This window comes from Ursus arctos, unplaced genomic scaffold (assembly GCF_023065955.2).
Source record: "Ursus arctos isolate Adak ecotype North America unplaced genomic scaffold, UrsArc2.0 scaffold_1, whole genome shotgun sequence".
NCBI classification, from domain to species: domain Eukaryota; kingdom Metazoa; phylum Chordata; class Mammalia; order Carnivora; family Ursidae; genus Ursus; species Ursus arctos.
This window is the reverse complement of record NW_026622763.1, coordinates 67,806,556-67,820,216: the sequence shown is the minus strand read 5'-3', so window position 1 is coordinate 67,820,216 and position 13,661 is coordinate 67,806,556. Positions and strand designations below refer to the sequence as shown.

At 43.1% G+C, this 13,661-nt stretch overlaps 1 protein-coding gene and 1 long non-coding RNA gene across 7 annotated transcripts in view; both read right to left on the bottom strand.

The window, feature by feature from the left end:
* Nucleotides 1-13,661, bottom strand: part of MYO1B (myosin IB) — a 174,747-nt gene that overhangs the window by 129,858 nt on the left and 31,228 nt on the right. For all 6 annotated transcript variants that reach the window (XM_026492296.4, XM_048214435.2, XM_048214436.2 and 3 more), the window contains exon 2: nucleotides 13,218-13,361. In XM_026492296.4, the coding sequence (XP_026348081.2) occupies nucleotides 13,218-13,352 (135 nt within the window). In that variant the 5' untranslated portion in view covers nucleotides 13,353-13,361. The remainder of the gene's footprint in view (nucleotides 1-13,217; nucleotides 13,362-13,661) is intronic.
* LOC130541934 (uncharacterized) lies at nucleotides 4,886-13,211 on the bottom strand. The gene is made up of 2 exons (XR_008956064.1): nucleotides 11,661-13,211; nucleotides 4,886-10,773 (listed from the first exon to the last, which is right to left on the bottom strand). It is a non-coding gene; the product is annotated as an uncharacterized LOC130541934 (long non-coding RNA).

Below are 13,661 nucleotides of genomic sequence, written 5' to 3'. Positions count from 1 at the left end.
ATTACAAATTTTTTTAAAACTGCTGGTCCTAACCCATCAAGTGGATTTCATCAGCCATTAACAGACTGAAACATATAGTTTAAAAAATACTGCTACAGAGCACTTCTTAACCTTTGTTTAGTGGTAGATCCCTGTGAAATGCCAATGAAAGCTAGGAAACGTCGCCCCAGAAAAAACACACACAGAACAGGCACATAAAAGTTTGCACACAGTTGATATACTGAGTTAAGAACGCCTACCCTAAGGGAAGAAACAATGGCCACTAATGGAAAAAGGAAAAGAGAGCGAAAGAGAAGCAAAGAATGAAAGAAAGAAAAGGAGTAAGAAGTCGTCATAATTTTGAAAGCATAAAAATGAAGAGTGTTTAGAGTGAGAGCCAACAGCTAGGCTTAGCTGGTCCTGAGTGCTTCATTACAAAGCACCGCGTCAGAACTCGGCATGACGATCAGAGGCCACCACGAGAGACAGTATTCTGGTTTTGGTGACAAGGATACACACAATACATTTTGGAAAGACATCTAACCAAAGAAACTTTTTTCAAGTTAAATTGTGAAGCACAGTTTGAATATTTTTCGAGTCTCAATTATGTGCAACTGTGCGCACATTCGTCCGCAAAGCTAACTGAACAAAACATTAGTGTACGTACACAAAAAAGTCAGAAGAGTTTCACATCTTTCATATCATAGCTCTTCCCCGGGCAACACTAAGATCTCCAGAAGCCCTAAATTCTGAAAGTTGACATTTCAATTCCCCATATGAAACTGAAAATAAAATTATAACTAAACCATAAAATACACGTATGGAAATCCTATAATGACTTGTTTTCACCATCATGACTGCTTTAACGCTGCTTTCAGTATCAATTTCTTCCAAAATATATTTTTAAAGCCCTTGCTTTGCTGAGACTCTAACCAGGAATCTCACCTGCCCCTCTACCAGCTTCCTATATTTCAGTTCTTTGTTTACCGTCTCCACAATTCCTTCAAAACTCACCCCCAAACCTATTAAAGTGCTGGCACAGGGGCACCTGGGTGGCTCAGGGGGTTAAGCATCTGCCTTCAGCTCAGGTCGTGATCTCCGAGTACTGAGACCAAGCCTCACGTCAGGCTCCCTGCTCCGTGGGGGGTAGGGGGGTCTGCTTCTCCCTCTCCCTCCTTCCCCCATCTGTGCTCGCTCTTGCTCTCTCAAATAAATAAAATCTAAAAAAAAAAAAAAAAAGTGCTGGCATAAAATATGCACTTATACACCTTTTGACTAAATTCTCCCTTGATCCCCATGAGTTAGATATGAATTCTCCATCTTAACGTCCATATAACGGAACACAAAGAAGTTAAGTGGTCTGACCACATTATCAAACAGAAGTGCAATCAGGACGAGGAGCCAAGAGTCCACTCTTTTCATCAGAGCACACCATCCATGCTGTTAGGCCTGCGAAGCTTGGGGGGAAAAGTGGCCAAGCAGAATGCCTGATCGTAGAAACTGGTGCTGTACAATGCCTTCCAAGGGCATCTTCTCTGTACAAGAGAGAGCCACTCTGTGGGGCAAAAGCCTCCTATTTGACTATCTGAGGAACGCTGAAACCCTCATGCCACCAGGGAGAAAGGAAAAAGGAGGTGGCGGAGGAAAAGATGTAGTTACAGGAAAAATTTCTCATCTCAATAGAAAAGTTTTTTTTTTTTTACTGTTTATTCCAGCACACAAAGTGTGTCCCTCCATCATGAAGAAATGCAAGACACTATATAATAACCATCCTTGAATGTCAGAAATAAACCGAGAGTGGCAACAGGCCATATTTCATGAAATATCTTACTTAATGCTAACGATTTAGCCTAAAATGGCACCAAAGAAGTATTAAAGAATGCGTAGGATGCCTCCAAATCCTGGATCCTAGCCACGTGTCTCCAAGCCACTCTCACCTGCACAGCGATAACATCAAATCCAGCCCGGGTCAGGACCCAGTTAAAAACACCCCTTCCCATGGCTGCTCAGCTGCACCAACTGCCCCGACAGGATTTAGGCTACAACCACGGAAGAAGCAAGCCACGCAGCTACTAAGAGCCTTCCTCATGCACATCGCATTAGGCATGGTGGAACTAGAAGACGCTCCTGGGGTCTGTGCTCCCGAGTGGTTTATACCAGAGCTTAGGAGGTGAGACTTCTGTACCATCACACGGAAAATTTAAGAGTTTTCTAGCCGCAAAAAGAGATGAAATAAGATTTAAGTGATTCCTGGTTAAATGAGTCATTGTCTTCTTATGGCCTAGGTGAGTGCTTTCCATCTACGTGAGGGGATGGTCGCTGTGAACAGAGGTTCAAGAACAATCCAGAAAGTTGGAAATTTGAGCAGGTCTAAAAGGATGGGGGTGATTCACATAAAGTAATGCTCCCCTGAAGAGTGGCATAAGAGAATTCAGGTTTTAGGTAATGATTGAATTCCTCTTTTTTTTATTTTTTTTTATTTTACTAAGACACTTGTATCTTTCAAAAAAAATTTTTTTTTAAGTACGAACTGCCAGAGATTCAAACAGTTATCTGTATGCCTGGGTCCACTGCAGCATTGTTCCCCACAGCCAAAAGCTGGAAGTAGCCCAAGGGTCTACTGATGGAAGAATGGAGAAACAACACGAGGTCTAGAGATGCAATGGAATATGTCCAGTCTTAAAAAGGAAGGAAATTCTGGCACATGCTCCAACATGGATTAAAACATAAATAGAGGCACAAAGGCTTACCCACCCATATTTCAAAGACAGGAATGAGACAGCTTGACTAGAGCAAAGACCTCTAATGAATAATAGCCCAGAAAATAAGACTGGGATCAAATTGCAAAGAGCCTCAAATGTCAGAGTGAGGAGACTGAGCTCCATCGAGTCAGAACCGTTCTAAAGTAAGAGCCAGTGTGTGCACTCCCTCTCTCTAGCTCTCTCTCTCTCTCTAATAAATAAATAAATCTTTAAAAACAGGGGAGCCTGGGTGGCTCAGTCGGTTGAGCATCTGACTCTTGGTTTTACCTCAGGTCCCGATCTCAGGGTCATGAGATCAAGCCCCACATTAGGCTCCACGCTCAGTGGGGAGTCTGCTTGGGATTCTCTCCTCTGCCCCCCCACATGCATGCACTCATTCTCTCTCTCTCTAAAATAAATAAATACATCTTAAAAAAAAAAAAGTCAGTGTGTTGGGTGAGGGGGTTAGATGCTGAAACAGACCAACGTAAGTGTTTTTGAGCTCGTCACTCAGATTCTATGTCATACAGAATTTAATGCTTCAAATGCATTTGACATACTGTGTAACCCTTGGTTCCAAGTTATCTGGAAAGTTTTCCAGTTTTGTGTGAACCTGGGTAATATACTTAACTTCTCCAAGCCCCTGTTTTCTCATCTGGACAAGGAGGAGGACACTGGTTCCTCCTTTGTCTAATTTGGAGGATTAAATGGGATTCTGTGTTAAACTGTGGAACACAGCACCCAACAGACAGCAAGTGTCCCATAAATATTACCTGTTGTGATCACAGAAACTCAGAGTTCGGCTCTGTAGGAATCTGTGGCCATTGTAAATACCCACGTCAGGACTTGAAAGCTTATGACATCACTAATATCTCAGTGAAATTCATTAAGGAGTCCTATAATGCCAAAGTCTTACAAAATGGTCTTTGTGTACAGGGACTTGAAGAGTTACCAGATGAGCACATGAGGTCCGTCTTAATGAAACTAACACAAAAAGCCTAGGATCCCGAGAAAATGATTACATAAGACAAGCTGGTGGAGTCTTCAGAGACAACAACATGCTATTCACTTCGTGAGGAGGAATTTACCCTCTTCTTGGGTCTCAGATCCTGAGAATCTGGTCACAAGACATCAAGACATTATGTGCCACAGTGTTTTTAATTAGCCATTTGTAAGATTTCCCAGATTCCCTCGAAGAGGACTTTTGTCTTATTTGGTTTTTTAAAAACACAGTTTGGTCTAGCAAACACTTTGGTTGGTTTTTTAGACACAGTTCAAAATTGTGAAAAACTGCCTGAGGGAAAAAATTACAAATGTAAGGTCAATAACCAGTGTAGCCTACTGTCTCGGTCTTCTATCCAAAATCACGTCATTCATGTGTGCACCTCACATACCCAGTCTAAGAACATATTTATGATACATATGCAAAATATATATATAACTCATAATAGCCCATTTTCACAGAAGAAACCAAAGGCATTCAAAGGTTTTAAAAACTTGCCCAAGGCTGGACGCCTGGGTGGCTCAGTTGGTTAAGCGTCTGCCTTTGGCTCAGGTCATCATCTCAGGGTCCTAGAATCTAGTCCCTTGTCAGGCTTCCTGCTCAGCAGGGAGTCTGCTTCTCCCTTTCCCTCTGCCCCTCTCTCTCTCAAATAAATAGATAAAATCTTAAAAAAAAAAAAAAGCCTTGCCCAAGATCTCACCGTTAGTGGCAGAGACAGTATCATGCCAAAGCTCTAAACCAAAGTCTGTGACATTAGAACAGAGAAGTGTGATTTGGGCAGACTCTCAGCTACTCAGCACAGAGACGCTGTCAAGTTACCTCACATACTGACTTTGACTGCACTAAGGAACACACCCAGGAGCCCCTGAGCAACCTATCAGCAAGCTACAAGAAAAGCTGGGACCCTAGAGTGAGTATGGGTGCAGGACGGCATTAAGCTGAGGCAACAGAAGTTGGTGAAGGCTTCCTGTCCAGTTCCACCATCAATGTGCTCATCCCCTGCTCATGTTTCTGCTGCTTCTGGGCCTGCTACCTACTGGTTTCCTCACTCTCCGTTCCATGGCTGGTCTACTTCAAAGATGCTTACTCATAGTTTCCGCTTGCAACGTGGCCCATCATGGCCTCACCACATCACAACTGCCAGCATCTGCTTTCATTGATATTTTATTTTTTCTGTATTTCTCAATTCAAAGTTTGAGTTTTTGAGAAATAAGCCCTGTTCATCTCTTTCTCTCTGCTGTGCCATAAATCGCTGGTCTTAGATCCAGAGCCCATACATAGGCCAGGGGTCACCCAAACCATGGCTGCCAAGGGAGGCCAGCAAGCTGGTCAGGCATGGTCACTGTTAGTCCAAGATAAACCACCATCATATTATAATCCTCTGTTCCTGTGCTGCCAGTCATTTCAGACTATGAATTAAAGAACTATATATGAGTTCTATGCCACGCCGAAATACTGGCTAAAAATATCACCTCAGGCAGCCTTTATTGTAGAGCAGAGTAACACAATACTATAATATCTCTGTTGAGATAAACTCTATAATGAGACAAGTATTTTCCAAATATGTATCGTTCTCCAGACCTAATAAAACTCTCTCAGCTAAGGTACAGAGTGGTCCTGTGTTACAGGTATACTACTAGCTGAAAACAGCATTTGTGGCTAATGGAAGTAGTAATACAACAAAAGTGAATCTGTTCAATCAAAGAGGGAGGGGGGTAGGGAAAAGAGGAATAGAGTGGGAGACAGGGAGGGAAAGAGAGAGTCAGGGAGGATAGAAAGAGAATGACTGTAATTACAAGGAAATCTCAGCATCTGAAACCTTGAAGAAAAGTCATTCTGGGTTTCCAAGGTTTTCGGATGGTCATGGCACCTGCCAGGTCCTCCACACCTTAACTATGTGCCAGGCTGAGGCCCCTTAATCTCCATCATGACTCAACAAGATAAGCATCATGACACCTACTGTGTGGATGAGAAAACTGACTCTCAATTACTCACAGTGGTCCCCGTGGTTGTGAGTGGCCAAGATTCAACCGTAGGTCTATGGGCCAAAGGCTTGTGCCTTTTCAAACATGCCACATTGTATCTCAGCCTCCAGCCCTCCCAAATAGAGTCTGAGAAACTCTTTAGAAATTAGGACTGCCATCAATATAGATCTGTGGGGTAGATGTAACAGCAGAAATAGGTACATAGGTTCGGGGGGGGGTGCTAAGTTGGTCACATGACTTGGGCCACATGCCCCTTGTGCTGATCTGCCCCCCCTCCTCTACTGTGTGCTCATAAGGTGAAGGACCACATGCAGCTGTCAATCTCCTGCCACCCAGGGAACATGATGAAAAACAATCTCCTTCCAAGGTCTTCTCCCACCTTCCAGAGGGGGAAACATCATCCCAACAGTTGCTATCGCTTTTCTCGGACTAGTGAGAGCCTACGCCTTCAGAACGGAGCACACTCCACGTCACACTCGTTCATGTCACTACTGCACTGTGGAATGCCGACTCGACATGTGGCAGGAATGCTGACTTCTCATCTCAGTTGTGAGTCTGGATTAGTGAGACTGCCTTGTTTCAGATCTATACAGCCCTCAACAGTACACTTATTTTGAATAGCACACTGCAGACTGCAAATACCTGGACATTAGTGGTATCACTGAATGCTCGGAGCAACCATGTACAGTCAACAGGACTAATATTAAAAGCAGGAACTCGGGGCGCCTGGATGGCTCAGTCATTAAGCGTCTGCCTTCGGCTCAGGGCGTGATCCCAGAGTCCTGGGATCGAGCCCCACATTGGGCACCCTGCTCTCTGCTAGGAGCCTGCTTCTTCCTCTCCCACTTCCCCTGCTTGTGTTCCCTCTCTCGCTGGCTGTCTCTATCTCTGTCAAATAAATAAATAAAATCTTTAAAAAAAAAAAAAAAGCATGAACTCTGGAGCCGGACATCCTGGGTGTGAAGCCCAGCTGTATCGCCTACTTGCCATGTGACCTTAAACAAGTTACTTAGCTTTTCTGAGCCTCAGTTTCCTTATAGTAAAATGAAGATAATTTTAAAAACTAGAATGTGTAGAACTTTAATAAAAATTAAATGAACAAATATATGTAAAGTGCTTAGAAAAGCACACTGTACCCATAAGGCTTAATAAATGTGAGCTGTTACTATTTATCATTTTACCAATAATAGAACAGTCTCCCGGGAGTTAAGGCACTTGCCCTAGGTCTCACAGACAGTAAGTGACAGGACTGGAGCTCTGGTCTCTCCTTCTAGCATCCGCCATACTGCCATCCAATCATAACACCGATGCAGGCCCGAGGTCAGGCCTTCATTTCCTCCAAATCAAGCCTCAAATATGGCTTTGCCCAGAACATTTAAATTAATCTATTATAAATATTATACAAATATTTCAAGTACTGCAGAGTGCCTGCATGATGAAACCACTCTCTAAGCCTGGTAAATAACAGATGAAGATATGCCCATTTTCCAAGTTCTAAGAGGAAGAAATTTTCCAATCACCAAAGGTTTTAAAAGAGCTGAGACAGGTTGAAACTGGGGAGTTATCACCAAAAATGACTGTTTGGAAAAATATGATAAAACTTTCCAAGAGAAATTAGACACAACAATTCTCTCCAGCCTTGTGATTGCTCTTTTTCACCAGCTTTATCTAGCCTTCTAATGCTGTCTCTGTTCCAAACACCAAAGCTACACTCTGGGAAACACACGCCATGTGTTCTTCACGTCTCCTGAAAGGTCCACCTTTTCAGTGAGCCCAGGAGGCAGAGTCCACTCATGGTGAACCACCCGTATGCTATCAAGTCTACGTGACTTGACAGTTGCCAGGTCAGGGAATCCCTCCTCCTTTCCCCACTTGGTCTTGGTGGGATGGGCAGAGATGGTAAAAATGGTTCCTTTTTCACTCAAACATTTATGGGGCTGGGTTCTCTAGGTAAAGAGCATCCTCTTCCTACTTCCAACTCTAGAAAAAAATTTGAATTGTTCATCAAGCTAACAGGTGGGAAAATGACCCAACACTCTCTTAACTACTATTATTTCTAGAAATGAGACTGGGTACTGGGCTGAGAAAAATCACATTTTTATGTTATGTGTGCCTGTACCATCCGAATTATTTTTTCCAAAAGCATTTTCCAAAAGCATAATTGTAATTTAAAAAAAAGAAAAGACTTTTTTAAAGCAAATTTTGAAAAGAAAAAAAGATCAGAGAATGTCCGGGTAGCAGGAATGACATTAAAATGGATGTCTGAACACCAGTCCCGCTCTTGGCCAAACTCCCCATGAGCTTGTTAAAGGACCAAGCCTCCTGTGAGCCTGTAGACCTGGCCGACACCCCAATGACAGCCTGGTAAAACCCTGAGCAGAGGACCCGGGTCAGCCACACCCAAATACCTGACCCACAGAAATAATTGAGGTAAGAAATGTATGTTATACAAGTTGCGAAGTTTATGCAGCAATAGAAAACTAACATGTCATTAATGCCAAATTCCCAGGAATACATCCATACCCATAAGTTATATAAATGGAAAGTGTCTTTGAAACTACCGAAGGGTATATAAATGTTAGCTAGTATTAGTCATTTACTTTGCACTATTTTAAACTGAACAGATTGTGCACTTTTAGTTGTGTAACTTTGATAAAAGCATCTGATTTCATCCTTATGGGAATCCTAATTCTAGTACTAACTTCTAAAAATTAAGGCAATTTTTACTAGACTTTCAAAGCAGTCACTTTTGCATCTACAATTAGTTTAACTTGAGACCCTAAAATTGGACTAATTCAGCCCTCTATATCTGGATGATCCCCAACCCAACAATTCAGATAGAAAACAAACTAAATCGACTTGTCAGCACCAAAAATACTTCTTGTCAGAGAACAGACACCTTGGTGCTTTAGTTTCCAAATTTGCCCTGGACCTTGTTCTCGCCTAAATTGCAGCTTTCCTGTTCCTGAACAGAACCACAGTCCTGACCAGCCACCCTAAAAACAGAATTGCGTCTGGGTGGGTCTCCTACATGACAAGTCCACATGAAATCCTGCCCCCATTCCGTCTGGCCGGGGGTGGGGAGGCCGGAAGAAGGTCTGACCAAGGCAGAAAGAATACAGAAGAGCAGTGCTCGGTGAGGTCACAACCAGCATTTCCCAACACTGACCCCAGACTGTTAGACCGAAAGGCACATCCTGCAACTTGTCCCAGCCGGAACGGCGCTCTGCCAGGAAGGAGGAATAAAAGCAAACAGAGTCTCTGACCCTGCCTGTTACCCCACTGGGCCAACACTCCCTCTCTCTACGCTCACCTGATCCTCCTCCATGTCCAACCGAACGGCTCTTACTGCAAAGATCGCATCAATGTCTGGAACTGTCCCAGATTTAGGGACTCTCCCTGGCCACAAACAGGATGAGGAACCAACTCAAGGCTTCGGTGCATGAATCCACCTCAAAGCAAAGAATGGATGTTGCTGGAGTGTGCACTGGAGGAGCTTTCATAAAAGTATCTGACCCCGTCTTTACAGGGATCCCCATTCTAGTACTAGCTTCTAAAAATTAAGACACTTTTACTCAACTTTCAAAGCAGTTGCTCACAGTTACAATTGGTTTAACTTAAAATGCTTAAATTGGACTAATTCAGCCCTCTATATCTGAATGATGTGCAACGTTAAAAATTCAGATAGAAAACAAACTAAATGTACTTGTCAGCACCAAAAATGCATATTATTCAAAGGGCTGCAAGGAGCATATTAGACAAAAACAAACCCATATGCATTACAGAATGGAATAAAACTGAATTACTTTGGAAGCAAATATCTCAACAAAATTTCTCTGAAGTGGATGGACTTCAACTATATTCCCAGAGTCCTTGCGGCACCTATTTACTCTTCTCTGCTATCAGGAGTTCTTCAGTAGAAAGTCTACGAAGCATGAGTGCACCTAAAGCCTACAACTCAAATGATAAATGCTTCCCATGGGGCATATCCTTTTGGTACCAACATCCATAAAGTAACTCCCTACCAAACACATGATAGATTTATAGCAGTGACCACGTCAGCATTAATCCCCTTTCTTTCTCTCCTCCTCTTAATATGTTAATCAATATATCTGGTTGGGTATTCACCTACTTGCATACAGGCCATCTACTCTGGAAAAAGTTGACCCTACCCCAATCTTAGAGGTGGACATCATTTTCTTAAGCCACCCAGTTCATTCTGGTCACCAGACCACAGTCAGTGATTCAGGAATGTGTGTGTGAATCCACTGGTCTACCCAGAGCTGCTTCTGGTTTATTATGACAGGATCACAAGGGATTCTACTTCCAAAGTCAGCTGGCTGAAGTCAGAAAATCACTAACAGTTATGAATGCTCTAAAGAATTGATAACTTATATCTAGAGGTCAACCAGTCCCTTGTGAGACCTCTGTGAAGTCAGGGACTACTTCTTATCTCCAGATACTGGGGGTGCGGGATGAGTGGACAGACGGCAGGATGGAAAAAGAGGGTCCCCTGATCTTGAGCTTGTTCACAAAGGAGGCTGCTAAGTCTGTAGGGATAGCCGGAGTTCAAGAGTCTGGGCCAAGGTCCTTCCATTTGTTGGCCCCCTTATCAACCATGGCTTCTAAACATACAAATGACTATTCAGTTTGTTCATATGATGGATCGTCATGGACCATCACCCACTTTTACAGTATAAAACTATGAGCCTACAAAAGAGATTTTTTTTTTTTAAAGATTTTATTTATTTATTCAACAGAGACAGAGACAGCCAGCGAGAGAGGGAACACAAGCAGGGGGAGTGGGAGAGGAAGAAGCAGGCTCATAGCGGAGGAGCCTGACGTGGGGCTCGATCCCATAACGCCGGGATCACGCCCTGAGCCGAAGGCAGATGCTTAACCGCTGTGCCACCCAGGCGCCCCAAAAGAGATTTGTTTTTTAAAAAAAGCTGCGTTTTCATTGTCCGGGCAACAATTTTAAAACAAGGTGAAGTACAAGACAGTAAAATATTACATGTCCTATTAACTTGGCCTCTGGCATCAGGCTAAACAATTCTGCAGCGACCTATGAACAAAAGCAAAGCAGGAACAGTATCAAAATAAGAGCCAGAAACAGATTTCTCAAGGGTGGTATATATGACATATGGGGTTGCAGAGGTGTGGTGATCAAATTTAGTGTATAGTATTTTTTTTAATTATCAAAAACAATACATGCTTGACCTAATAAGTTCTATAATACAGAGATCTAAAAGGGTAACCCTTCCCTGTCCCCCATATCTCATCCCACCCTGCTGTGGGGCCTGACGTTAGCGTGCCTTTCTCTGCGTGCATACAAGTATACAGACACACATGCACATCCATAAACCCGTTTAAAAAAAAGGATCATACTATACACATTGCTCTATAACCTTTTTTTTTTGCTTAAAATAGAGAATGCCTAACCTTCCAATATGGTGTATGTTTAATTATAAAATGAAGGCACACATCTCATGGAAATGACAGCCCTCACATACCTTGGAAAACATTAATCGATATGAATATCTGGAAGCAGAAAGTCATTTTCTGCTTTTGTTTTTGTTATACCAGAAAGGGCATTCCTCAAACGGTTAGAAAATAAAATTAGGTGGGGCTGAAACCCAGACATTTCGTCTGCTGAAGACCCATGAACATTAACATTTGGCGTTTTGTTAAAAAGGGGACTGTTTCATTTTACTGGGCACAAGAAATCAGGTATGTGAATGCATGTAATGTGCTGCTCTCCATCCCGTTTCAATCCCGCTAAAAGCGATCTGCGTTTCCTCGAGCCAAAAAGAAAAATGATCAGCAGCTTTACTTACGATAGAATTGATTCTTCCTATCTCCATCTCAAAGACCAATGTTTAAAAGTCTGTCTTTTACTGGATATCAGACCACACTTTCAGTGAAAGCCACAGAGCCGCACAGGTTTCCCACCTGAAAGCCGAGCCGCTCCACTCTGCGGGAAGGTGACACCAGCCCGGCTGCCAACCAGACGGCACCTCCTCCCTGCCCTGCAAAAGCGTTTTATACCTTTTCTATTTCAATCAACATTTTACATAACTACATCTCTGAACTTAGGATCTGGTTATCCCACCAATATTCCAAAAGCACTATCCACATATCTCAAGTAACTGTCAACCTCCCCTACTTCCAGCAACACAAATCAAAAAGATAAAAAGTTCCAGTCCCAGATGATGACTACTGTTTCCTTAGGAAATGGAATTATCATGGGACGCCTGGGTGGCTCAGGCTGTTAAGTGTCCAACTCTTGATTTTGGCTCAAGTCATGATCTCAGGGTCGTGAGACTGAGTCCTCGTCGGGCTCCGCGTTGTGTGCGCAGCCTGCTTAAGATTTTGTCTCCCTCTGCCCCTCCCCCACCCAATAAAAAGAAATTAATTATCTGAAGTCATCCCTAAAATATAATTGGCTAACTGGAAAGGAAAACTGTATGTGGCATAAAATAATAGAGCTTTGCATAGCACTTTTTAAAATATATTTGTTCCACAAAAGTAATAATTGATCATACTCATATCGGTTACAAACGCTCTATTTATTTATATTTCTTCTTACTGTTCCCACATTGACAGAGAGAAAAATATGAAGCATGTCCCAATTCATCTCCAAATACAGATACACTATAAAAAGGTGGGAAAAGAACTCAGGAGCGAGGCAGAATCAGGTAAAACCACTTTCATCCAATGCACCCTGTTTCCTTCTCAGCTGCTGGGACAGGGCAGCAGCGCCCCGTCTTCTTGGCTGAGTTGACAACACAGCTCTACCTGAAGACACGCAGACTTCTGGGCTTAATGCGAATCCCTAAGAAAGCTGCACGTTTTAAATATATGTAAGGAACTTGACAGGTAAACTAACAATATGACATCCTTTAACAAAGAATTTTTACAACACAAACCTTCTCCTTCTATTATTGCATATCTTCACGTGTTTTCATTTTTGTACATGACACTATCCTCCCGTGTAGCAGAACAGGACTATTCCCAAACCTCCAGGGAGCAAACATAGATCCTTCTCTGATCGTCTGCTTCTGTCTCTCTGCTAACGACAAACGCCAACCAGGTTCATGTCTTTTTTGACAGTTCACTGCCTTGCATTTTAATGGGAAGCTTCTCAGAGGCTGGAATGCTAATGTTCTGAAGGCATCCAAGAAGATGCCTATGGATTTTACAACTCCTCCTGTTATCTGGTCCTCAGAGGACAGGAACTCAGTACCCGACGGCTTTACAAGGCCTCCAACACCTCCAACGATACTCTGCACAGTCGGCACTCCATAAACACCACATGGAAACTTGACTCTGACCGATATTACTCACGTGCCGAATGAGCAAACACAAAACTCTTTCTGAGAGTTTAAACAAATACCTCTGAACTCTACTACGCGAAGAGAAAGAAGAAGAGTCTAGAAAAGAGAAGCCAGCTCTCGGCCACAAAACACAAAGTCTAAACCCCACAGATGACGTCCGGTGTGTACTCACGTATATCTCATTATGGTCAAAGCGTTTCTTGAGGTTGTTGATGAAGGTCTCCTCAGAGAGAGGCTCTAAAAGAACCATATCTCCAACCCCAATCATATTGTCCAGAAGTGACGTTTTCACCTCCATTTTGGCCATTGTCTCTTCCTGTGGGAAAGATGGGGGGGAAAGGAAAAATTTTAATGGGCAAAATTATTTCAGATGCGTTCTCAGCACCACTAGAGAAATGAAACACCGGTAGTTTCAAATGGCGCTCATCTGCCTCTCGAACACCGTAACCTCCCCTCCAACCCACGTCAGGAGGCCCGAGGCTGGCTGCAGTGGCTGCCAGGCCGCTGGAAGCCCCATACGCTCGACCCTCCCTCCCAGTGCACCATTCCAGGCTACGTCTGTCTACAGAAGAAGCCACTAGGAAACCAGGGTCTCCGTTTTCTTTCACCTCAAGTA